At 53.0% G+C, this 25,824-nt stretch overlaps 2 protein-coding genes across 3 annotated transcripts in view; both read left to right on the top strand.

Moving 5' to 3' along the window:
* Positions 1 to 1,268: 1,268 nt before the first annotated feature.
* GLTP (glycolipid transfer protein) lies at positions 1,269 to 18,373 on the top strand. The gene is made up of 5 exons (XM_077835216.1): positions 1,269 to 1,429; positions 13,925 to 13,986; positions 14,787 to 14,920; positions 16,270 to 16,420; positions 17,377 to 18,373. The coding sequence occupies exons 1-5, from the start codon at positions 1,327 to 1,329 to the stop codon at positions 17,557 to 17,559; spliced, it is 633 nt and encodes a 210-aa protein (XP_077691342.1). The 5' UTR covers positions 1,269 to 1,326; the 3' UTR covers positions 17,560 to 18,373.
* A 5,229-nt stretch (positions 18,374 to 23,602) lies between these two features.
* Positions 23,603 to 25,824, top strand: part of TRPV4 (transient receptor potential cation channel subfamily V member 4) — a 40,470-nt gene continuing 38,248 nt past the window's right edge. For both annotated transcript variants that reach the window (XM_077835037.1, XM_077835036.1), the window contains exon 1: positions 23,603 to 23,695. The gene's annotated coding sequence lies outside the window, so the exon portion shown is untranslated. The remainder of the gene's footprint in view (positions 23,696 to 25,824) is intronic.

Genomic DNA, 25,824 nt, shown 5'->3' with positions numbered 1-25,824 from the left:
CTGTTGCACACAAGCTAAATGAATTATTTGCATTTATCTTCACTGCAGAGGATGTGAGGGCATTTCCCACACCTGAGCCATTCTTTTTCAGTGACAAATCTGAGCAACTGTCCCAGACTGAGGTGTCCATATAGGAGGATTGGGAACAAATGGATCAGTCAAACAGTAATAAGCCACCAGGACCAGATGGTGTTCACTGGAGTCGGTGCTAGGCAAATTCTTATACTAAAAAGTGAATGGGGGGGCCCCTTGAGCTGCTCTGAGCCCTAAGCAATTGCTGTCTCTCCTTATACCTAGCACTGGCTCTGGTGTTCACCCAGGAGTTCTGAAGGAACTCAAATATGAAATTGCAAAACTACTAACTGTGGTGTGTATATGTAACCGATCACTTAAATCAGCCTCTGTACCAGATGACTGGAAGGGTAGCTGATTTCATGTAGATTTTAAAAGAAGGCTCCAGAGATGATTCTGGCAATTACAGGCTGGTAAACCTAACTTCAGTACCAGGCAAATTATCATAAGAACGGCCACATTGGCTCAGACCAATGGTCCATCTACCCTGGTATCCATTGTCTTCTGACAGTGGTTAATACCAGATGCTTCAGAGGGAATGAAAAGAATAGGGCAATTATCAAGTAATCCGTCCCCTGTTGGCCAGTCCCAGCTGCTAGCAGTCAGAGGGTTAGGCTACCCAAAGCACTTGGCTGTATCACTGACCAGCCTGGCTAATAGCAATGGATGGCCCTGTCTGCCATGAACTACCTAGTTGTTGTTTTTTATACCCAATTATCCTTCTGGCCTCGGCAACATCCCCTGGCGAGGAATTCCACAGGTTAACCCTGGCTTGGGTGAAGCCCTTCTGCCCTTTGTTTGTTTTAAGCCTGCTGTCTCTGGATGTCATTGGGTGGCCATTTTGGTGCCTTACACGGAGGGGTAAATAACACGTCCCAGGGCCCGGGCTCCACACCGCAGGCCCATGCCCGGGGCCAGGCCTGCCGCCTGGCGCTGCTGTGGCAAGCCCATGCGCTGCGCCTGCCGCGCGCCCTGTCACCGCCAGGGGGCGCGCGGGGCCGGGGGAGGCGAGGCTGGCCCAACGCGTCCTCTGCCCATGCTCACTTCCGGAATGGGCGGGTCCGGGAGCCCCGGGGGCGGGGCGGGCCCCGGTGATTGGGCTGCTGGGGCGGAGGTAGCCCGGGGATTGGGCGGGACGGGACAGCCCGGCAATTGGGCCCCGCCCTGCAGCGGCGCTTGCTGCGAGCGCCGCCCCGCGCGCTCAGTCGAGCCCTGGCGGGCGGGCGCGTGGAGCCGGCGGCCCCGTCCCCAGCCATGGCGCTGCTGCTGGAGCACGAGTTCCGGGTGGTGCCGGCGGACCGGGAGATCGAGACCGGCCCCTTCCTGGACGCCGTGGCGCATCTGCCGCCCTTCTTCGGTGAGGGGCCGGCCGGCCGGGGCTGGGGGGGGAAGCGGCTCCCAAGGGGGGAGTTAGGGGGGGAAGCGGCCCCCGGGGACTGGCCGGCACTGGGGGGGGGAAGCGGCCCCCAAAGGGGGGTTGGGGGGGAAGCGGCCCCCGGGGACTGGCCGGCACTGGGGGGGGGAAGTGGCCCCCAAAGGGAGGGTTGGGGGGGAAGCGGCCCCCGGGGACTGGCCGGCACTGGGGGGGGGGAAGCGGCCCCCAAAGGGGGGTTGGGGGGGAAGCGGCACCCGGGGACTGGCCGGCACTGGGGGGGGGGGAAGCGGCCCCCAAAGGGGGGTTGGGGGGGAAGCGGCCCCCGGGGACTGGCCGGCACTGGGGGGGGGAAGTGGCCCCCAATGGGGGGGTTGGGGGGGGAAGCGGCCCCTGGGGACTGGCCTACACTGGGGGGGGGAAGCGGCCCCCAAGGGGGGAGTTGGGGGGGGAAGCGGCCCCTGGGGACTGGCCTACACTGGGGGGGGGAAGCGGCCCCCAAGGGGGGAGTTGGGGGGGGAAGCGGCCCCCGGGGACTGGCCGGCACTGGGGGCGGGAAGCGGCCCCCAAGGGGGGAGTTGGGGGGGAAGCGGCCCCCGGGGACTGGCCGGCACTGGGGGCGGGAAGCGGCCCCCAAGGGGGGGTTGGGGGGGGAAGCGGCACCCGGGGACTGGCCGGCACTGGGGGCGGGAAGCGGCCCCCAAGGGGGGGTTGGGGGGGGAAGCGGCCCCCGGGGACTGGCCGGCACTGGGGGCGGGAAGCGGCCCCCAAGGGGGGGTTGGGGGGGGAAGCGGCCCCCGGGGACTGGCCGGCACTGGGGGGGGGAAGTGGCCCCCAAAGGGGGGGTTGGGGGGGAAGCGGCCCCCGGGGACTGGCCGGCACTGGGGGGGGGGAAGTGGCCGCCAAGGGGGGAGGCTGGTGGGGAGGAAGTGACCCGTGGGATTGGCCGGCACTGGGGGGGGGGAAGGCCCCCCAAAGGGGGGGTTGGGGGGGAAGCGGCCCCCGGGGACTGGCCGGCACTGGGGGGGGGGAAGTGGCCGCCAAGGGGGGAGGCTGGTGGGGAGGAAGTGACCCGTGGGATTGGCCGGCACTGGGGGGGGGGAAGGCCCCCCAAAGGGGGGAGTTGGGGAAGCGGCCCCCGGGGACTGGCCGGCACTGGGGGGGGGAAGTGGCTGCCAAGGGGGGAGGCTGGTGGGGAGGAAGTGACCCATGGGATTGGCCGGGGCTGGGGGGGGGGGGGGGAACCTGGTGAGCCAAGCTGAGCCCCCTCGCCCCTCCGGGGATGCGGCTCGTTCACCCTCCGCCCGCTGGGCCTGAGCTCTCTGTGGTGGGACGCAGGCAAAGGGGAGCCCTTTGCTCCCTGCCAGGCGGCTGGGCCTGAAGCTGAACAGACCCTGCTCCAGCCCCGGGGTGCTGTGGACATGCCGGCCCCGAACGCGCCCTGTGCGCTTGGGCCCCTGTCCCGGGAAGGGGAGATGTGTGCCCAGGTCAGCCCTGGCAGCCCAACCTGGGATAGACCGATGTCGAGCACAGCTGCTGCTCTGCCTTGGGGACAAGTCCGACCCAGTGGCCTGTCTGCGGATAGCCCACAGGGTGCATCTGCCCCGGATATCTCTCAAGTCTGAGCCAGTTTCTCACAGCAGCAGTTTTGCTAGCTCAGGGATCCTTCTCTTGGTCTTTGCCCTGCAGCTCGCTGGCTCGCTGTGCCCTCGTGTACCCAGCCCTCTCAACAATGCTCGATTTTCTGTTTCAGGTAGTGTCAGGATGCTCCAGGCTGTCTCGGATGCGCTCAGTTAGACAGAGGGTCAGACTGTACTGTCTGGCACACTGTGCTTATCGCCTGGAGCTGAGTCAGGAGACCTTGTACCAGATCCTCAGCAGCTGTGTCCAGAGAGGTGTGAGGGTTAGCAACCCCCGTGGGAGTTCGTTGGAGAGGCTCTGTGTGGATGGGAGGGTTCAGCTGGCTCGTTAACTCTGAGTTAAGGCATTTCTAGCACTTTGCCAGTGCACTGGCTCTGGTGTTTCATGTGCTGCCTTTTAAATGTAAGAAGGAAAGTTGTATTAGGGAAAACGGTGTAATTAATGCAGTACAGCTTGTGTGTACAGACGAGCCCTGAGATGGCTGTACTCCAGTTAAAGATGTACAGTGCCTAGTGTGGATCAGTTATATTGGTATAAAGCTGCTTATACCAATTACAGCTTATTGCTGAACAGGAAGGCTCTACAAGGGAGTGAGCAACACTTGACACAAAATGTCAACACCTTAGAAACGTAATATGCCAAGGCCTAGTCTACACCAGTCTTTGTACCTGCGTACGGTCTGGCTATGCAATGAATTTGTACCTGAGTGGACTGGAGAGAGGGGGACTATGGAAAATAGAAAAGCTTGGCACACCCTTAACATTACCTAAACTGCTTGCCCGACTTCAGCTCTATAGCACAGCCTTCAGAGAAGGCTTTCTCTCCGGCTTGTGGGGGAATGCTGCCACCGATTAGTTTAAAAAAAAATTACTGGGGTTCCTTTCAAGGGGCTCTGCGTTAATTTACACAGCTCTGTAACGGCATATGGGGTTCTTGTAAGACATGGTTACATCCGCCAAATGTGCCGAAACATGGTCACCAGTTTAAGTGTGTGGAGATGCCATGGTCTGTTTGTCTAGGAATCTCACTGAGAGTCCTGTATTGATGGGTCTGCCAGTATTTCTGTTAGAAGCTTTTACTTTCTGGGGTTTAAAGCACTGCTTGCTGTTTCTGGCCTCAAACCCAGCACAACCTTGATCTAAAAGGAGGGCAGAGGGGAGGGCTGTTTGGTTTTCATGAGCATGGGAGACTTGGCTTGTGGTTCTGTTACAATGCCCTAAGAGGAGGGGCACAGGCAGGTGTAAAGTTACGATTCTCTCTAAACTCGGACTCTGATCATGGCAAACTTTTCCAGCACTTCTCCCAGATCTTAATGTATTGGGAGGTGGCTGAGGTGACTGTTAAACAGAAGTCTCCCTCTTTAAAATTAATCTGAATTAGTTGCATTAGAATAAGGTGAGGGGGGTCTGAAGGCAGCATTTAAGGCTACATAGTGTGTTGGGTCCACAGGGGCTTTGTAGGGGAAACTCGGTGTCCAGAAAAGTGTATCAGGAAGAGCCACAGGACAAGTGAGTGTTTGCCTGACCCCAGGAAACGGCATCAGTAGCCTTCCATAATTTCAGTTACCCCCTCAAGGAAAGGGGGATTTGGGGTTATGATATTCCTTCTTTCCCTGCTCCCCCAAATCTACTGATAATACTCAGGCTTGTAGTTGGACTGTCTCCATTTACAAGAACAGCCCCCCACGCCCTGGCATTAAATATCCTGATGGCGCTTGGGGAAAAGTGCATCACAGTTATTCTGCCTCAGCTGAGTTGGCAGCACCCCCTGTAATGGATTTAAATGGGAGAACATTGCCTGTTCCCCAAGGAATTGGCAGTCTAAAGCATGTCCTAGAAAACAAGCTCCCCAGGCATTGATGGGACGATACATTGTTTACTTGCTCACCCCAGGGGAGTTGACCAGTAGGCCACAAGGCTTGATGCAGGATTTATGGGTGACTTTCTCTGGCCTGTGTTACACAGAAGGTCAGACTAAAAAAAAAAGTCTACCTGAAATGTTGTTCTGCTTCCTGAGACAGACATTCAGTTCCACGTGAGCCTGGGGATGGGGCTGAGTGCGAAGAGAATGCAGCTGTTAGCAGGCAAGTTACTGGATCAGTCTTGTTCAGTGATTGGGATGTAAGAATGGTTTCCCTTTCTGGGCTGAAATCTGCATATCAGTTCTGAGGTGAAGGGGACAGTTCTCGGGACTTGGCTGGTAAGTGAGCACTCAACTGAGCAGGCTGCATGGTCAACTAAGCAGGGATGTTTAAAGTAAAACCCCACTCTTCACATCTGCAGGACAGGGTTGCAGCTAAAGCAGAACAGGCTTTATGATTATTACTGTGGCAGGAAAGGAGATAGAGACCTGGCACAAGCTGTCATCCTGCCCAAGCTTTAGGACTGTGGTGAATGCCTGATTGAGAATTCATGTAAGGTTTGGGTATGGTGGATCCTAACTTCCAGGGATTCCTGGAAGATGCCTCCTCTGATCAGCTGATCCTCAAGCAGTGATGGCAGTTAAACTTCATACCTTGGGTACATCTGCCTTCTAAAGATTTGCTCTTTCACCCCACACAGAGGTGAATTCTGCTTCCCTGTGCTATTCTATAACAAGTCATGGGGCATCTCTTCTTGCATGGTCTTTGACTGCTTTCTCATCCTTTCATCCATCTCTCTCTCCCTAAACCGAGTTTTCAACCCTTTTCTCACTACTGTACTTTCTGTAAAGCTTTCCCTCCTTCCCACCTAGGCACTCGCAAAGTTTGGCAATTGTACCCCACACCTAAAAGCCAGAGGATTAAACCTACTAGCCAAAGATACTGACCAGGGCAATATCCAGGTGAGCAGTCAATTTCTATGCCCCCTACCTTCTCAGGCTACTTCCATTGGAATCCCAGCATCCTCCTCTTTGCAAGTGTTGACCCTCCCCCAGCCTCCTGGCTTTTGCAGGGGAGGGGGGTCAGTGACTCTGCCTGTCTCCTGAACTCAGGTTTTGATCTGCCTTCCCAGTGGATATCTCCAGTGCTTGCCTCAGCTGTTAGTCATTGCCCAACTTTTTACTGGGGTGACTCACCAACTGCATTTTGTCTTCCCCTGCTGCTGCTCCTCTTCTCAGCCCTCCAGGGCCCTGCTCTCCCCTCCCTATACCCCCAAGCCTCTTGCTTGGCTCCCCCCAGTCCTCCCTTGCTCTTGCTCTCCTAGCCCTTCCCCCTTCTGCAGCCTCAGCCAGCTCCTCCCTCTCTGCTTGCTGGCTCCAGCTGCTTCCTTTGTGCTGCTGCTGCCTGGATCCCACTTCCCTGGCCCAGCAGCAGTGAGTGCAGCGGGGGAGGGGAAGAGAATGCTTCCAGAGCATGCATGGGGTGAGGAGTGACATGGGAGGGCAGTGACAGGAAATCCACCTACACCTTTCCTGTAACCCCCTAATAGGTCAAGAGCTGTCATTTGTGGGAGACTGACTTACAGCTCTTTTGAGCAGCAGTGAGGAAGCTGACTTGATTCTGTTAGTTTCATTGCTGCCCAGAGTTCTGACTAGCAGCAATAAAACTGATGGAATAATTCAGTTTTCACTCTGCTGTAGCTTGGCAGAGGCCTTGGATCTGTAGGACTGTATCAGTTCCCTTCTGCTTGCATTTGCAGAGTTATTGTTACCATCGGGGGGCTAGAATGGAAGTTTAGATTCTGCAGCTGTTGCGATGGTACTTTCCTAGGAAAGCTACCTGCTTCCCTGAGCATGTGGGTTTGTCCTGTCCAAGTAAATTAAACATGTTTTAATATAAATGTTTGACAGCCAAAAGCATTGGTATGTTCCTGTGTGGCTATCTGTCCTGCAAATTACTCTGCACAAGAAAGTGGAATGCAGCATATTAGGAATCAGGCCAGTTCTCGGATAAGTAGCATGCTTCATAATTGAGTGTAACTGAATCTTGTCACCAACCCTGCCCTTTTATAGGAAGGTTTTTTGTTGAAGTTGTTCATGTTCCCTATGTGTATAAATCTCCCCACTGTATTTTCCACTGAATGCATCCGATGCAGTGAGCTGTAGCTCACGAAAGCTTATGCTCAAATAAATTGGTTAGTCTCTAAGGTGCCACAAGTCCTCCTTTTCTTTTTGCGAATACAGACTAACACGGCTGCTACTCTGAAACCAGTGATACTTTGCTTTCTCTTGTGGCATGGTGTCCAAGCGAAGGAGGCATCTACCCTTGAGTCATTTTGTGTGCAATGTATATAAAAAGAACTTGTGCAGTGTGCTAACAGTGACTGTCTTTGGAAGGCTACCAATATTTGTGAGGGAATCTAGAGCAAGAACTATGATCCCAAGCCCCACTCAAAACAATAGGAGGTCTCTAAGTTGTGACTGCTTGTGTGAGCTGCGGCAGTTACTAGGTGTTGCTGTTGCTATTGTTCTGATCAAGAGGAAAAATCCGCAAGGTATGTTGCACTCTGTAACATGAATCCATCCTTCCAACCCAATATTTACTCTTACGTGATTTGGCAGCATAAGCATGACTTAGGTAAGCACTGACAGGCAGGGAGGTGAATGACTCTACTGGATAGGAGGGGAAGAACAACTCTTTTCTTTAATGGCTTGGACAATGTGGGTAACAGCACAAGAGCGAGCATTAACCTTTCTGCAGTGCTGTGGGGTGGGAAGTATCCTGGCAGCATCCTTCTGAGTGAGGCGGGAATTGTCTTTTGACTGACCAGGTTGGGATGTGGAACATAAATTAAGTGGAACTCCACTGCTCTGGTGATGGGTGCCTTTTAAATGTATATAATTGTTAGTGACTTGTCTGTGGTCTACATCAAGTGGGTAGTGGAGCCAGGGCTAGTGCCTGGGCATTGCTGGCTCCTTGTTCTGTGTTCAGTCCACTTGGTCACGCTGTATTCCATTGTAGGCCTCTCCTGTTTGTCCCGCTGCATTGTAACATGCTGAGCTCCTCCTGGCTGTTGGAGGCCAGGGGATTAGGTAAAGCTGTTGGAAGAACATCATTGGCTATTTCAGCAAGAGATGCTACTGTATGACCTTGTTCCGCTCATGTCTGAGCTTCCTGGAGTCAATGGAGGGAGTTAGGGCTCAGTAGGATGTCACCATTTACAATACTGCTGAAGAGTTACTTTTATGCCATCTGTCTAAAACACCAAACAAAAGCCCCTCTGAGCTCCCTGGCTCTGCTGAACCCCTTGCCCAGAGATGGACAGGGATGCTTGCTGAGTGAGAGAACCTCTGGTCAGTAGTAAAGTTGGCAACCCTGACTGGGGAGGGAGACTCTCTTTCCAATGTGGAGCTGTTTTACACCTGCAGCCCTGGAATCTGTGATCATACAAAACCTCCTCCAGCTTGGTGCGGGGAGGGTCTAGAACAGTCTGTGTGAAGGGAAACCCCGTGCCACAAAGCAGCGGTGTAGAAAGGGCAGCAGAGGCTCCATGCTCGTCTCGGTGGCTGTCATTTCTCAGAGTACAAGGGAAAAGCTGTTTTTCTTCTGGCAGCACCATAAATGTTGTCTATGACAGATGAATGAAGGCAGGATTTGGCTTTGTTACTGGAGCCAAGTTAACAGTTTGGTTAAAGAGTCTAACACTGTTTGCTGCCTTTAGCGAAAACCAGTAACTTTGAATTCACGTGAGGGGAGCAGCAGATCTGTTGAACAAAAATGTCGCCCTTTACCAGGCCCCTAGCTGCATCCCAGTAGACTGTTTGTTTGAAATATGATGCATTAAAACCTCCCCAAAGTACCAAGCAGGTCTTTAGCTGGCACGCCCATCATTGCTATTGGCCTGCGGGGAGTGCTCATGGGTGAGAACCAAAACTTCTTACAAAGGGATCATCCCACATGCGGTCTGACTCAATCATATCGTAATCCAATGACTGGTTGGGTTGCATCACTGGACAACTCATGCAGTAGAAGGTTAATTGGCAAAGACCCCATCCAACTGGCTAAACTACTGAGTTGAGAAAACTGCCGAAGCACACAGTTCAAACTCCCTTGAGTCAAACTAAACTGGTCACTGTAAGAGCCCCCTGGGCTAGCCCAACCACATCAGAGAGGGAGCTGAGCAGCAACACAAGACCACGATTTAACCAAGGTCACCTGGGAAATCAGGGGCAGTGCCAGGGATAGAACCCAGATTGGAGTCTGGTGCTTTAACCAAAAGACTGCTGTCCTTGTCCTGTTCCCCCTCACTCCCGGGTCACTGGAAGCTCAGTCTTCTGTGCAGTGACCTTTATAGTACTTCATAGCTTCTGTCCCTCCATAATACTAGAGGTTGGTTGAGTTCTTAGGGCGCTATCCCAAATCAGGCTGGGGGAGGACTTTGTTAGGATGCTGCTGTGGGAGGGCAGCTTAATAGACCAGATTTCAGCCTGAAGTGAAGTAATGGGCATGTATTGTCACTCCAAGAGCCTTCTCCATTTCCCAGGATTCCTTTCCTTGGGTCAGCCCTTCAGGAATGCAGACCAGCTTTGCTGTGTGAGAGGAGCAGTCTGTCTCACACCAGCAACCCTCAAACACAGCATAGGGCAGCCAGATGATCCTAGCAATAGGGGCTTGTCTTTATCACACTGCGACCTTACTGAGCTCCCAACTCCCTTAGTGCAGAAAGTGTTGTGTTAGGGAGCAGTATCCAGAGTAACCTGCATTATAGACGCAACAGAACCACAGTGAAGCCATTAGCAGCCATCTCCTTCACAAATCCCTGTAATGATGGTCTTATGTAACTACTGACACATCTGCAGCGTAATTTAAGGGCTTGTTTACAATTGTAAGTTAATTCGGATCAAAGTAGGGTGTGGATTTCAAGTGTGATCTGTTCTGGAATAACTCGTGTGTGGACAAGCCCTAAAAATCCTGATTTTTATTAGGCCACAATGAATGGCATTGGGATATTTTAACACGGGATATTGTGCTGTTAAATTGTGAGCAAATCAAGTGTCTGGTGTAGCACAACCAGGAAAGAGGGCTGATTATCCCCCTCACCCTCAGCTTTATCACCAGCTTCTCCCGGATTTCTTCCTGGGATGAAATAGGAAGGTGGCGCCTCACTAAATGGCATAAAAGCTGCTAGGGTCAGGCAGCCAGCAAGAGTCAATATGCCGCCTTCTGGGGCGACGAAAAGCAGAAGGAAACGGTCTGAGTAACTGAGCTAAAACTGGTAAAACAGGAATGTGAAAGGCAGCGCAGTTGTGTTCACAGGACAGGGTTTGTGCTGAATGTATCCTTGGACAGGCTGCTGCAATAGGTGCCTTTTAGATCTTATGGGAGCAAGAAGCAGCTTATGGCTGTAAACTCTGGGAATGCTCCTCTAGACCCGCAGGTTTTGGGCAGAGCTTAATTGCTGAATTAACATTTTCCTGTCAAATAAAGCTGTTACAAGCTAACCACGTAGTTTAAAACCTAGTGGATATTCATTGGAAGCTGAATAAATCTGAAAACCTTTGTGTCAGCAGAGCACTAATAATTGCTAAAGGAGTAGTGCTTCAAACATGGGAATCCAAAAAGCAGTCAGCGATTGGAGCATAGACAACATAAGCCAGACTACTATGGAAAGAATTGGACACCATAACAGAGACCCTCAGATGTAGGATGATTGCCTAGAAGGATCTGAATGGTTCTGTTAAATGCATACCCTGCTTCTTGCCCTTCCTCTGAATTTTGCTTCTCTTCTTTATCTTCTGCTAATAAATGTTTTCCCCTTCAGTTTCTCTGTATGTAGAATAAGGCAGAATAAGATTTAAAACTAGTTTGGTTTTTATAAACCAATTGTAAACTGTAATGCAAACGATTGATTCATATGCTGTATAATCAAATCTTGAAAGATTAGGTAGCAGCGGGTTAATATGTTGAGAAGCTTGCCTATGGAGGGATGTGGGGGGGGGGGCTGTATGTGTATATTGAAATTTATAACAAGTTAATGGTGGGAAGAAAGAAACCGCCTGTGGGCATGTCTGGCTGTTGGAAAGCAATGCCCCCCCAGGATGGCTGCTGCTTTGGTTGATTGGGATCTCACCACGGCTGTCTGGTGGCTCCCTTCTGGGCAGCCCTGGGCCCTTTCCCCAAAGTAGAATGGGCTGTGGGGAGCCAGAGAAGGGGTTTTGCAAACAGCACTTTGCCCACCTAACCCACTATCTCTGCATGGAGGGTATTCGTTCTCAGCCCATCCCGCCGTGGACGTCACTGCTGCTTTGGTCCTGCCGGGCCCAGGTTCCTTCTGGCATCCTGTCCCCCCTCAGCTTTCCTGACTACTACCTGGTTCTCCTCCCTGTCTGGCTGTTCCTGGAGGGGATTCTGCTCTGCTCTCCATCTTCTCCCTCTACACTCTCTGGGTGAGCTCACTTGCACGATCTCAACTATCCTGATGCCGAAGGCTCAGGATCTGCCTCTGCTCCTGACCCGTCTCCCTCCAGCCGACCCTGCACCTCGCCCGGCTGCCATCTCCTTTGGAAGTCTGGCTTTCAGCTTGAATATAGCATGACAAAGCTGTGCCCGTGTCCTCTCCTTTTCAGCTGTTGCAATGATGGACTGGGGCTTCTAGGTGCTGCAGTAATGTATGTCCTAGGTCAGACTCCTCTCCCATCAGTGTGTTGTGGATTGGGGGTGGGGTGCCTCAGGAGCTTGTCCCATGGAAACAACTAACCAGTTCACTTGTCTAGCGTGGATGGGCTTGGCGGTCCCAGGTTGCTGGCTCATAGGGTTTCTGTAGCCTGTTAGGTATTTCCATCGGTGGGGGAGGGGCAGGGGTGTCATGAAATGTGTACATCAACTTTTTTCTAAGCAGCTGGCCAGCCCCATGCAGAAAAATCAGTGGGGAGTGTGGTGCCCAAGGCACACTGCCAGTGGGGATTACATTGTACCAGGCGGCCCCAGCCCCTGAGGGGCGGGCATATTGCGTGCATTGCTCCAGTTGCATTTCCTGGGTTGATGCTCTTTAGTGGCAAACCCGGAGTGCTGATTCTGCTGCCTTTCCATGTCCTGATGTCAGGATGTGCAGTTCTCAGGCCACATCCATCTCTCATTGCACGGGTGGAATCTGTGGCTAAGTTAAATGTCCATCAGACAATAGCTAGTGTCCTGTTCCAGGAGCTGCCTCAGTGGTCGTGCTCCTGACAATGTCTGCTATTGTGGGAGAATTGCTTTACAAAAGTCCCCCAACTAAAGCAGAGTATAAAGCAGTATAATGGCTGTCTTGATTGCCTGCCACTATAAATGACTTGCTGTATCTTTTAATTAGATGCACTGATTTTATGGAAACCCTTTGTTCGAACTCCGTAAGTCACAGTACAGTAACATAAACACCCTTCAAGTTGGGTAAAGTAGTGAGATGGTGTGAAAATGGTTCCCAAATGCTTATGGTACTTGCCCACATGGCCCTCACTGTATGAGGGCTCTGGCCCCTGGTGCTCTGCTGGGCTGTCCTCTGGAGTAACTTTTCGCTTTAGGTGAGATGTTCTCAAGAGCTAGCCGTGCAAGTGTGCCAGTGCCCTTCCCCATCTCTGTGCGTAACTCTGGGGATCTGGCTGAAGCACAAGGAATTAAAGCTTCAGGCTTCAATAAAGGGAATTTGATGAAAGTGAAGTGCAGGAGCGTCCTGGGCAGCCATGATGCTGACCTGGCTCTGTCTTGCTCTCGTCATTCCCTCTTTCCCATTGTCAGTGTGCTTCTGCCCCGGCCTGGTGGGAGTGCTGGGAAGGGTGAGTGGGATCTCATTCAGCCTCTGGTGCCTCCGACACTGCTGGGAAGGGGCTGACCGCGGAGCTGGGGTTTTCTGCCTTGCGTGCTTGTCCAAGTGGGACCCCCCCCACTCCTGGTCAGTTTCAACTCAATCTAAATTCAGGCCCGTGACCTAGCGGTAAAGGGTCTGTATCCCTTAGCATCTCTGCTGGATCGAAATATCCTTGCCAGTCCTATGCAAATAAGGTCCAGGATTTCTCTGAAGGATTGTTCAGGGGTCAGAGAAATGTTACACGGTAACTGAAACATAACTAACAGTCGGTGGCGCTGCCCTTCAGTTAACCAGCCTTGATTAAAATAAGGTTCACAGCAACAGAAGAGAGGAAGTAATCCGAATCCATAGATTGCTAAAACCTGGTGTGCCTAACCTCATGGTAACTAGTGTGTGAGCTGTCCCAAGGGAAGAGTGCAATGAAGACATGCCACTTCAGTTTTATAGTGAGGTAAGCTGGGCGTGGCTAGCGCTAGACACTCACCTGGGGTTGACCTCGTGGTAAAACTAAAGTACATTGTTGTCCCTGCGTTCTTCCCTCCGGACAGCTCATGCCAACATTGCTCCTTTTGAGTAGTGAGGACAAGGCCAGAAAGAGTGGGGGCTGGGAAGTCAGATTCCTCAGCAAAGGAAGGCATTCAAACTGGGACATGTGTAAGCTTGCTGAACAGCTGACGAGAGACAGCGTGAAGATGAAACTGGGCAGTCTAAAGTGATGTGGCAATACAGTATTACCAAGCTGACTGCCTTGAGCATTTTGATCTTAAGCAGGACTCACTTCCCGCCCCAGTAAATTGGTGGTACCGACTAGTAAGAGCTGAAGCTGAATTGGCTTGTCCCCGAAGTGCTGTGAAGATAGAAGCAGTAGAACTGCCAGTGATTTTTTTTGCCCCAAGTGCGTGTGGTTATTTATCCACTGGACACCCCCTTTGTAGCTCGGCTGTTTGCAGATACCTCCTGCTTGTTTCACCCTGGCTTGTTTGTACCTGTGAAATGTTCTGGATCTGTTGCCTTTGGACTGTATTTCAGAGGTATCTGATTGGATGCCCTGATTCGGGCATCTGCTCTGTGACACAAACTGCCTCTTTCTGTTGGCCTTCCTGACACACGCCCTCACTTTTTACTTTTTTTCTAGATTGCCTTGGGACACCAATAGTGTATTCGCCAGTCAAAGCAGATCTTGCTGGAAATATCAAGGTAGGAAGGGGTATCCCTGAGATCCGATTCTTCAAGACCTGTATTCTCGTGGTACTTGCACCACGCCACCAAACTCCAACACTAAAGGCTACAGTCACTAATTGTGCTGTGCTGGGGAGACTTGAATAGGGCGAATTTCTCCATTGTGAAGCTGTCAGAATGGCAAGCTGTGACTTGGAGATGGAGAAGAGGGGGACGCTGGGTTTCTCAACACTGTTTCAAGCAGAGGAGCATTTGGTCCAGGGTTGCTTCTTGCTTTGTACCCCTGCCAAGACCTCTGTATAAGTTCAGGATGGACACTGGCTCTTTGGTTTCTTTCCACCGGATCTGGCTCTGCGTTGGCTGGCCTCTCTTCAGTTAGCTGCTTCTGCTTGAAATCCCCACTGTGCCTAGAGCAGCGAATACCAGGACCAGAGTTGGCATGAGCACCGAGCCAATGTCCAGTAGGCCTTGGGAGTATTCTTCGTTACATTGCAGTCATAAAATGGGAGCCTCTTCCGGACAGAGCCTGCGGTTCTGTGGATTTGGGTTTCCAGCAAACATGCTTTTTGGCTAGTTCATCCCTGACTTCCCCGTATATACAGCTGTGATGCTGTCTACCAATGTTAAACACCCTGAATTTGGATAGATACTTAGACCGTTTTCCCTCCTCCTCCTGCAATGTCGCTGTGCGTTGCTAAGCTGCCTCTAATGGGAGCGCAGAGATCAGCACTGTGCATTTTAATTGCGATACACTCGTTTTTAAGGCTGTAGACTGCTTTCAGGCAGAGCTCTGAAATCTTTCCTTTGGTCAATTTCAGAAAATCCGAGCAGTTTATGAATCAAATCCTACCAAGTTCAAAACACTAAAGAACATTTTGGAAGTGGAGAAGGAAATGTATGGACCAGCGTGGCCGAAAACAGGTGCAACGCTGGCACTAATGTGGCTAAAAAGGTGAAATGTGGATTCTGTGGCTGTTGCACACTTGTGGATGTAACTCTCTGGCTCTCTAGACTCACGTGCAAAATGCTCATTTCACTACAGAGAATGAGTCGCTCTTCTTGGTTCTGGCCTAGTTAAAACTCTGTTGCTGTTAATTTGTCCCCCTCCAGTATGTCTGTCACCTGGTAAAACAATGCTGCTGTCCTCCATATGTACAGTCTGTTTTAGCACAGTGGTTCTTAACTAGGGGTCCACAGCCCACCTAGGGGCTGTGAGCTGGTTTCAGGGGGCTGCGGGGCCCCACGGCTGAAGCTCAGAGCCCCAGCGAGGCTGACCTTCCCCATAAGAGTGAAGCCAAAGCCATGAGGCTGAAGTTGGGACCACCCTACCCCTCCACCCAGTGCTTGAAATCTGGAGCCCTGAGGCGTGTACAAACTCCCCCACCTTCCCCTCGCCGCCCGCGGTGGGCTGAAGCCTGGTGCCCCAGCGCCTCTGCAGGGCTGAAGCTGGGAGCAGAACTGCAGGGCGGAAGCACAGAGCCCCAAGCCCTGGTGCCCCCATGGGTCTAGAGCCCTGAGCCCCTGTAGGGCTGAAGCTGGGAGCACAGCCAGAGGGAGCCCTGAGCCTCTGCGTTTCCAGCAGGGCTAAAGTCAGCAGAGCCATGGGGCTGAAGCCCCTAGCCCTGGCACCCGTTGCAGGCTCTAAAGCCCCGTGCCCCAGTGGGGCAGGACCCAGGAGCGGAGCCACAGGGCTGAAGCTCCAAGCCCCAGTGCATGTCCTTCCCCCCTCTCCTCTCCTCTCCTCTCCCCCCAGGGGCTAAAGCTATGAGCAGAGCCATGGGGCTGAAGCCCAGAGTCCCAAGCAACCCTCCCAGTGTCTGGAGCCCTGAGGCTGAACCCCCATGGCTGAAGCCAGGAGCCCTGAACTTGCCCCTGTCTCCTCTGTTCCCTCCCCTCACCCCCCCAGGGCCCTGGAGTTTTTATGGTATGTCAGGGTGGGGGGGCCTCAGAAAGAAAAAAGTTTGGCCTAGACCATGTGTGTTCCCTGATGCATACATGGCTGGAATGGTAAATTCTGGAGAGGGCCATGTGAAAACCCTGGTGCAAGAAATCCAGAGTCCTGGGACTGGCCGGCCAGCGATCGGGGCCTGCTACAGTCCCAGCCTGTTAACCTCCCTCGGGGAGGCGTTTTGAGACTGGTACCATGGGTGACACTTGCAGGGAGTTGCCAAGCTGGCAGATGCTGTTTCTCTCATAACTTGGGCTGACAGGTGATAGTTGAATTGTGAAATGCCCTGATGAACTGCTGTGTGTCCAGTGCAAACCTCTCACGCCTGTTCTGTGCTCTTCTCAATCACTCAGGGGCCTGAAGTTCATTCAAGTTCTCCTGCAGAGCCTTTCGGATGGCGAGAGGGATGAGGAAAACCCGAACCTCATCCGAGTCAATGCACTGAAAGCCTATGAAATAGCCCTGAAAAAATATCATGGCTGGATGCTGCAGAAGGTCTTTTCAGTGAGTGCTTGCCTCCAAAGGGAATGGGGGAGAGACGCCCAACTGACAGGGCGGGCCTAGCTCCAGACGCAGCGCTTCATGGTGAAGGCTGCGGGGAATCGGTGCCCAGATGCTCATTCTGTAAATGCTGTTAGTCTCGCCTGCACAAGGAGTGCAGGATTAGGCGCTGATCCGCTGCTTCTCCTTGGCTTGGCCGGGAGGGGACACCATTTTCCAAAGTGTCTCAGGATTTGGGAGTCTGCTGACACACCATAAAGGAACCTGACTTAGAGTGCAGAGCTCCTGCCTGCTGAAAACCCAGCCCCTGGGCCTCTGTCATGAGTCACTCCTGGAAATCCTGGCCAGTGGGTGCTATGTCTGGGACCCCCTCAGGGGACCTGTGGGCTCTGGGCTAGTATCCCTGATCCCAAGGAGATGCTCAATTCTGAGTAGCCAGTGGGGTTGCTATCCAAGTTTGCCATTGTAGACGCTTGTCACAGCAACTTCTGTGTGGCAGGTTGTTGGTCTCGGCGACGCTTGTAAGAACTCACTTTGGTGCAGAGCTGGGAGTGTTCCACTCAGGCGGGGCGGGATGGGCCCTAATAGAGCTAATGGGAGCCTGGGCAAGGCAGTGGAAGTTTGTGGTGGCTGACAGCTCATCAGTAAAATGGACTACGGTGAGCTCAGGGGGGGTGTCTTGGCGGGGGGCAAGGGAGATAGTGCTGATTTAATCTTCTATCATGGGGAAGTAAATTAGGCAATTTAGAAGGAAACTAAGTTTTGCACCTGCCTTTAGCTTTAAGACTTGTGGGCCTGTTGCTTAAAGGTGCTGAGCCCATGCAGCTTCTAGGGCACATACAGCCCAAGATAGGGGCTCGTTTTATCATCCGTTCGTACAAAAACCAGTGTGAACTCTGAAGCGCACCAGGTGTCCTGCCTACCTCTGTTTCATGACAAGTGCTTTCTCCCTCTCTTAGGGATCCGTCTATGCTCTTCCATACAAGTCGGATTTACTGAAGGCTCTTGAGAAAGGAAAAGAAGTGAACGAGGAGGAGACTCTAGAGAAGATCCACCAGTTCCTAGCGAAAGCCACTCCTATGCTGGATGCAATTTATGACATGTACGCAAAAATGAATGCAGAACTGAACTACAAAGCTTAACATTTGCACAGGACGCCTACCACCAAGTATAAAGTACACACTACCTTAATCCTAAAGTGGGAACCCTAAATCATTGAGCACTGGGGCTGCTCCCGTTCATCAAGTGACTGATTCCTGGCCTGGATATGGAAGGAATAGCCTGGTTTTCTATAGAAACAGAGCAATAAAATCATGATTGTATCTCAAATCTTCATGGAACTTCAAACACCTGTTTATCAACTGGGGAGCAATGAAACTTTCTACTCTTAACATATTTCTTTAAAACGTGTCTGGGGGAATGAGGTGTAACTGACAACAATGCTTAGCTGCTGCTATTGTCTGGCTCTGCCTCCGCCTCAGTTTTCAATAAGCGTGTATCTTACGAAGATATTGGTGTATAATTTGGATTGTCTGTATATTTAGATACCATAGGAGTTTGTACTCTCATTGCAGCAGTTACCTAAGATGTCCTGTGCGCTGAAAAGAGTGGGGTTAATGTAATTAAACAGCTTGATTACACTGAGTGACTAAGAAGCCTCAAAAATAATGCCAGAAATTTGCAAGAGAATAAGCCTTCAGTGATTTCCCCCCTGAGTCGCATTGAAATCTTGTAAGATTCTGAGTTTTCTCCAGTGTGGGAATGGTTTCTTTTGCCTAACTATTGCTTCAGGGACAGTTACTCCAAATTAAACCACCTGTAACTTCCATATGTCTCTTTAAAAATTTTGCTCCAGAGACGCAAGTTGCCTTAATAGTGGTTTGCAGCACAACTGAGCCTTACCTTAGGACTTTGGAGGTGGGGGGAAAGAACTTAAAATAAATGCTGAAAATGAAACATCTGTTTTGAAAATTTCTTTTGATGTCGTCTGACTAGAGAAGTTCCTTCTCCTTTGGTGCCATAGGTACAAAAATGTCTCCTCACCCACCTGTTCCCTTAAATTTTACATGGAGCATCTGTTTGATAATGTGACGCTTCACTCCGCAAACGTCTGGAGTCCTAGATGTGGAGTTAGATAATCCTAGTAGCTAAATTACCTATTTCAGTTCCAGAGTCCTTGTATCTCCCCAGCAGATGGGGCTATTTGCTGTTTAGTAGGATCTAGCTTTAGTTCAGCTGACTTATGTTTTGCTATTTAAACTTTATTTGACTATCCTGCTCCTCACACTTCTACCAGTGTGGAGGTGCAGAGTAATGGGGCTCAAATTGCCTGCTGCTTTTTACTGCCTGTGTGTTTTTTTTTTTTTTTTTACAGGACACTTTGGCTATCTTAACTTGACACAGAGTTCTACACTGTTGAAAGTACTTCCATGGAATCTAGCTACGCTTTCAGGTACTAGGCTCTGCTTTTCCATCCACATGCTCAGCATTAGGAGAAAAAGGGTTGGTTAAAATCTGGCCAGGTGCTCATCTGATCCCATGCTTAATACTTTGTTGATCTCAGAGCAAATTTAGTGCTGCTGGAACATGCCAGCACTGTCCTCTGTGAGCTACAGAACAGGGCAGCACCAACCCAAGCTTCCCTCTAAATGTTCCTGGTCTCAGGGCACGCAGGAAGCCCTATTCCATGGAAGGGAGGAAAAGGAGCTCAGTCACAAGCCACACTCAGGGCTTGCCATTTCTGAGCCTGCAGACAGAGAGCTGCTGTCAGCATGGCAATCAGATAAAGAATGGAGCTTGGGGAATGCCTGATCGGTGCGAGAGGCAGCCATCTTACAGCAAGGTGCATAGGTGGTGGGTATAGAAGGGCAGGGCAGGCTAAGCCTCCCCTAGTGCAGCTGGTTGTGGGATTTGCAGGGGAAGTTTTTGCTTATGCCCCATGCAGGGTCCAGAGAGGCTGAGGAGGGATATATGCTACTCAGCTTCCTGGGTTCATCAGTAATCTCTCTGGAGTCCAGGGGGATTACTGATGAACTCAGGAAGCTGAGTAACACCTACTGCCTCTTGGCTCCAGACCCTGCATGGGGCATCTCAAAAGCTCAGGTTCTTCAGAAGAACTGAGCCTTTCTGGGGTGGGGTGGGCAGTTTGGGGGTCTCAGGAGGGGGAGGTGCAGCACAGCTGGGAGGGTGCTGGCCAGCCTGGGTCTTCTCTGGGGGTGGGGGAGAAGGCTGGGGGTGGCTTAGGCAAAAGGAGTGGGGCTGGGGGGCTAGTCTCCCTGAAGGGGGGGCTCACCGGCTGCTCAGGGTGAGGTGTGAGTCCTCCCTGATATTGAAACAGAGCAACTGCACTGAGTGAAGCTTCACTCCCTCTAGGCGGGTCTCTTCTCCCCCCCACTCATCCCAAGGCAGTGCCACGTTTATCACCTCTGTGGCATTGCTGGAGTCCTAGGGTGTCGATTCTGCCTTGGCTCACGCAGCAGAGGGGCAGTGATGAGGAGCCAGCCCCTACATATGCTCACCCAACCCGGGGACAAGCTAATATCACCTGGGTACCCCCCTGCCCTGCCTGACATGAAGAGCACCAGCAGGACCATCCTGTTCTCAGTGCTCCTCTCTTCTCTTCCCCCCCCCCCCATGTGTGGTAGGGGGCAAACTCCTCGTAAAGCTGCAGGAAAGCTCTGCCCCGTGTGTGAGGAGCACTCTCCACGCTTGCCCTGGGCCCTGAGCAGTAAGGGTTTGGCCCTGTGTCTCCTGCCTGGGATGCTGACCAGGGGCTGATTTTAGCATTCATCGGGCTGTGCAGAATGTAACCCCTCGTGGAGCTGAAGGGAGACATTTGCCCATCTTTGGTCTTTCCGTGTCTGACGTGCAAAGATGCAGCCCATTGACTTCCACAGCAAAGGGCCCTAGCCCAGCAGAAGGAGCAAAGGGGTGTAGGTGTATTGAAACAGATTCTAGAGAAATCAGCAAATCCTGAGGGGAGATTCTTTCCCCCAGAGTTTGTAGGTTGCTTTGGGCAGGTAAAACATGGACCCTGCAGGCAACAGGCCATTTGCATGATTCTTACAGCACACAGGCCTGTACGTGAGTTTGATGCTGTCCAGCCAAAAAGCACAAACAGGAACTTGCAATCTAAGGAGAAAACCTGCAACACTGAATCAGGCCAATAGCCTGGATGGAGTATCCTTGCCTGCAGGCCAGTCCTATGTTAGGGATGGAGCTCGCCTTTCGAAGTGGCTGACTTCGAAACCCCCATTATGTTTTTGGTCCTTGGTGTGAATATACTGATGATCCTTTTTGAGCACCCTACCAAACCTGCTCGCTCCTGAGATCAGCGTTAACGGGGACCTCCCTGGAGAGAAACTATGGGGAAGGAGGCAGCAGTATTGCGTCACTCTAAAGGCGAATGCTGCTGCGAGATCGTGGTAGGAATTCTGCTTTATCTGTACACGGGCTTCTAAAGCAAACAACAATTTGTCAGCCCTCTCTGAAGGTGACAAGCACGGGTGACCTACACAAGCAAGGGGCATCTGTGTTCAAAGTGATTCTCAATGGAGTTTGGTGGGACATCAGATTATTTGAAAGCAAGGGATGGACTGGGAGAGCGTAGTGCGTACAGTGGCTAGACACACTAATGATTGGGCCTATCCTGTTCACCAGTGGGAGCACAGACACTGGCTTCAATAGAAGCAGGTCAGGCCCCTCATCAGTGACAAACACCATTCCAGGAACATTTGGAACGGCCCCAGTTTCCAGAGCAATTCTTAAACGGGCCAACGGACCACTGATTGCATCACAGCACTTGCTGGTGGTCCATGGGCATCTGGCTGATCCCACTGCACAGGGTCCTGCTTGTTCCCAGCTGTTCTATTAGGTTAAAGTAACCTAAAAATAAACCCATGTGTTCCTATGCTTGCTCTTGTTCACTTTACAGTCTGGCTTCTGCAGCTCATTGTTCATTGACCAGAATTTAAAAAACCCCGTCAGCCAAGCCCAACTCCCAAACAGTAAGATATGTAAACTGCCACATGGTTAGCAACAGTCTATGCTGTAGTTAGCTAGTGCATGTGATGTATCCAATTCTGCTGTCACCTACTCCAGGGTAAATCCACCCTGATTTAAACAGAGTTGGTCCAGATTTAAGCTGCTGTAAACAGGATCAGACTTTGGCCCAGTACATTTATAGCTAAGGCAGTGCCAGTATTCAATAACAGTTCTGTCTTCAGCTTTCACCCCTGCTTTTATGCACCAGCCTCAGTCAGACAAAATGATTATCCATTATCGCAAATACATTTGTCTGTGGATTCAATGCCGTAGGCTCAGTGGCTCCAGCCTTGGCTATGGCAGCCTCTGCTCTGCTCTGTGTGAGCACAGAGCTTTGATACGCTTCCACTTTGCCCCAGTTACAATAACCATCAGTGCCCCAGGAATCCCCTCTTCAGACCGGTGAGTGACGGTGGGCTGGGGACGTTGGCTTGCGTTTGTCTGGAAAGTACCATGCATGTTAATGTGCTATGTTCAACAATGACACCAGAGTTACAGGCTTAATTTGACCCCCTTGTGGATATGCACTGTGAAGCAGTCTTTAATTACATGATCACATTATTCTTTGCACAGCATGCCTGCCGCATTCAGCGTCCAGGACAGTGCTTGCTTAATGAGCCGCTGTGGACCTGTGGTAAGGGGGTGATGGAAGCACACACTTTGGGGGCGGTTTCACAGGTCTCGCAGACAGCAAAGCAATGCTGAGATTCAGGAATGCTGGGGCCAGTTCCAGGTTGGAAGCGGGGTGAGTTCTCTAGCGGTTATAGACCCTCCTGCCCTGCTGTCCATCCAGCAATCCCAGCCATCGCAACTCACCTAAATGAAGAAGGCCTCTGAAGTAGGCATTATATGCATTTACACCTAAAGTAACAAGCACAATTGTGTTGCCCAAGGTTACGCAGCAAGTTGGTAACAAGTCAGGAAAAGAACTCAGGAGTCCTGACTCACAGCCCTCAGCTCGACTTAGTAGACCACAATCCAGGTATGTGCACAGGGCAGTAAACTAGCAATTGCTCTTTCCTGGTAGGCTTATGACAGCAGCGTCCAGGGAGTGGCCTGTCTGGAACAGAAGTCATCTTTAGAGGTCAATAGGTTTCTTCCCAGATGCTGCATGGTGGCTTCCTATACAGCACCACCAGCCTAGTACAGTTACCCAGCAATGGGCCTTATTACACTCATGTTAAACAGGTTCCTCAGTTTGCTTGGAATGAAAATTGCTTGTTCTGCTTTATCCTTTGGCAATAGCACCCCCAATGTCCTGGGTGCTGCCCACACAGTGCCTGTCCAGAAGGGACCCTGATCGACAGCTCGGAGCCTCAGGGGTCCCTGGCATAGACAGCAGAGCTGACAATGCTGGGCTTGGAGCAAGGGGAGAGGAGTCAGGTAGGGGATTACCCCAGCTCGCTGCGCTCTCTCTCTCTCATAGCCCAAGTTCCCCACAGCCTCACCTCCAGCACCGGGCTCGGTGACACCCAGCCCCATACAAACGAAGCGAGTCTCTTGATCAGGCTGTTGTAAGAAGGGGCAGGCTCGCACAACTGGGGTGGCCTGGTGGGAAGAGCTGGGTGAGGTCCCAGCTTCTGTCACCAGGCAAATCCCTGGATCTCTGGTGAGGAAAGGAGAGACCAAGGCGGGTGTTTCAGGGAGGGGCATGGGCAGAGCTGGGTGGCTCTTACTTGGCATCTCCTGACCCGCATTCCCATTGCACTAGCCCTCCTGTCTTTGTTCCAGTCCCCTTCACATTAATGAGCTCCCCTGGAGCGGGGGTGCAGTATGGAAGCAAGGTGGGTCCTGGTCCCCCCAGGCCAGGCACAGAAGAGTCTGGAGAACAGGCATCGGGTCCCCCTGTGCCAGGGCAGAGCAGGATCCAGGGCGCAGGGATCAGGTCCCCCGGGCCCGGGCAGGGCCGGGGCGCAGGGATCAGGTCCCCCGGGCCCGGGCAGGGCCGGGGCGCAGGGATCAGGTCCCCCGGGGCCGGGCAGGGTCGGGGCGCGGCGGGCCGGGCAGGGGGCGGTGCACTCGGAGGGAACCTGAGCTGCTCCGGCTGGAGACGCCGCAGGGGCTGGCGCTGGGCCGGGGGGCGGCCCGGGCTCCCTCCCTCCCGCCAGGCGGGGTGGGGCGGCGGGACTCAGGTCACAGCCAGCGCGGCGCGCCCCAGAGACCCCAGCGCTCCGGGGCAGACGGGCCGGGCCCCGCCGGCTTTAGCTGCGCCTCCGCCGGGGAAGCGAACGGAAGGTACCGGGGAGGGTCCCGTCTGCCCGCGGCGTGGGGCTGGGCTGGGCGGGACGCGGGAGACAGAACAGAGCCGTCTGCGGGGGGTGGCCGCCGAGCCCGGTCCCCGCCGGGCTGCCCCAGCATCCCCGCCGGGCTGCCCCGAGCTCCTGGCGCTCGGCTCCCTGGCACGCACCTGGGGACCCCCCCCCGAGGCTCGGCTCCCTAGCACGCACCTGGGGACCCCCCCCGGGCTCGGCTCCCTAGGACGCACCTGGGAACCCCCCCCCGGGGCTCGGCTCCCTAGCACGCACCTGGGGACCCCCCCCCCGGGCTCGGCTCCCTAGGACGCACCTGGGGACCCCCCCCAGGCTCGGTTCCCTAGCACGCACCTGGGGATCCCTGCCCGGGCTCGGTTCCCTAGCACGCACCTGGGGACCCCCCCCCCGGGGCTTGGCTCCCTAGCACGCACCTGGGGACCCCCCTCTCCCTAGGACTCGGCTCCCTAGGGGCGCTCTCTCCGGGGGCACACCCTGTGTTGCCGAGGGCAGCATTTCTCTTCTCCACTGGGGCTTTGGCCTCTCTGGGGCTCTGTGCGCGCCCAGGTCACTGTCCAGAGGGAGGGAGCTGGAGCGTGTCGGGGGAGGGGGCTGAGGGGGGTGTCCGGAGTGACACGATCAGGTCGGTTTCATTGCCCAGGGCGGTTGCTGTGGAGCAGGCTTGGTCCATGTGTGCGACTGGAACTTTGCTCCAGGATCCTGCCACCTTCTCCTTAAAGCGCAAGGCACCTTTCCTCGCCCTTCCCTCCCCTCCTAAACATGCAGCAGCCTGGGTAGAGATAAATAAGTAGTTCCCAAACAAACCCTCCCTTCCAAACCCTCCTCCCCTGGGGAGAGAGGGAACACACGGCTGGCACAGAGCAGGTAGTGCGGTGATTATGAGACTCTACAGAGAACCGCACAGAGGGAGCTGAGACCCAGCCCAGGGCTCCAGGGAGCAGCAGTCCTGGCACGAAGTACAGTAGCATTCACTCATGGCAAGTCCTGCTGGAAGGCGGTTGCGTCCTTGAGGCCGCACCATGCGAGTGGCACGGCTGGGGAGGTGTGTTTCACCCCACTACCTGAGGCAGTGGTGAGCAGTGCAATGGTTTCTGCCTGGCTGAAATCTCTGTTGCAGATTGTCGGTGAAATAGCCTCGTGCAGTGAGTTTCCCTGCAATTCAGTCATTGGGCTGATGGGAGCAAACGCTCCATATGCTAAAGGCAATGTCACGGTTACTGGGCTCCAGAACCCCTCTTCAATGCTCTTCTGTGTCACTGGGGCTCAGCACAGAGGGACTGTCGGAAAAGCTTTTTATCTGGCATCTCTGTGGTGGCCGGGAACAGAGGAGCCGACTCTGCAGACGCCGCAGTGGTCATGCAGGCACCGTCACTGGGCCAGAAGGTGGATTAACGGAGGGGAATTGCTTTCTGGTGCAGCCAGGCGTGTTGTGACAGGATTTGGGATGTGGTGAGGAGTGGCTGCAAGCACACTGAAACCCACAAATGCGCGGCAGGCTAAATCTGCAGCTCTCTGACCGGTGACAGAGGGAGCTCCTCTTGACCTGCCTGGCGCCACTTCATGCACGATTGCTTTCCCTTTCCTTATGGCTGAGAATCCAGAAATTCACCAGCCAGTTCCAGCAATCTCTCTCTGAGGCCTTATTGCAAACCTAGAGGGATCTATGTCTAATCTGTCTGTCCAACTCATCTGGGTGTTTCTGATACACCCAGCATGCTGGTATCAGTGTGTCCTTCTTCCACTCTAATGGGAGTCTGTCTATCCATCTAAGCACCCACCCACCCTACTTTTCACTTTAATATCTCAGCAACCATTCAGACTCACCAGATTGTCTGTATGATAACAAAGTCAGCTGGGCTGGTTTCCAGAGCATTCATGTCACTCCGCCGGCATGCCCTATGGCTAGCGGGGGGGTGAATCTCCAGGGTAGATTAGGGAGCGTGCTTGTTTGGGAGCAATTTGATCAGCTGTTTTCTTAGTTTTCTACAGGAATTCATTATTGAACCAATTCTTGGCATTCGTAGGCAATGCCCATAAATCTCAAGGGATCCCATTTGCTTGTCCACCCTGGGTCTTATTGGAGCAACTCCCAGT

This window comes from Eretmochelys imbricata, chromosome 15 (assembly GCF_965152235.1).
Source record: "Eretmochelys imbricata isolate rEreImb1 chromosome 15, rEreImb1.hap1, whole genome shotgun sequence".
In the NCBI taxonomy this organism is placed as follows: Eukaryota; Metazoa; Chordata; order Testudines; family Cheloniidae; genus Eretmochelys; species Eretmochelys imbricata.
The sequence above is the reverse complement of the archived record's forward strand: the minus strand, read 5'-3'. Positions and strand labels throughout refer to the sequence as shown.

What these genes read in the sequence shown, in the direction of transcription:
- GLTP (XM_077835216.1), top strand. Translation starts at nt 1,327, where the DNA reads ATGGCGCTGCTGCTGGAGCACGAGTTCCGGGTGGTGCCGGCGGACCGG. An exon ending in GCATCTGCCGCCCTTCTTCG is followed by an intron (nt 1,430 to 13,924) that starts GTGAGGGGCCGG and finishes CTTTTTTTCTAG; the next exon opens with ATTGCCTTGGGACACCAATA. An exon ending in TGCTGCAGAAGGTCTTTTCA is followed by an intron (nt 16,421 to 17,376) that starts GTGAGTGCTTGC and finishes TCCCTCTCTTAG; the next exon opens with GGATCCGTCTATGCTCTTCC.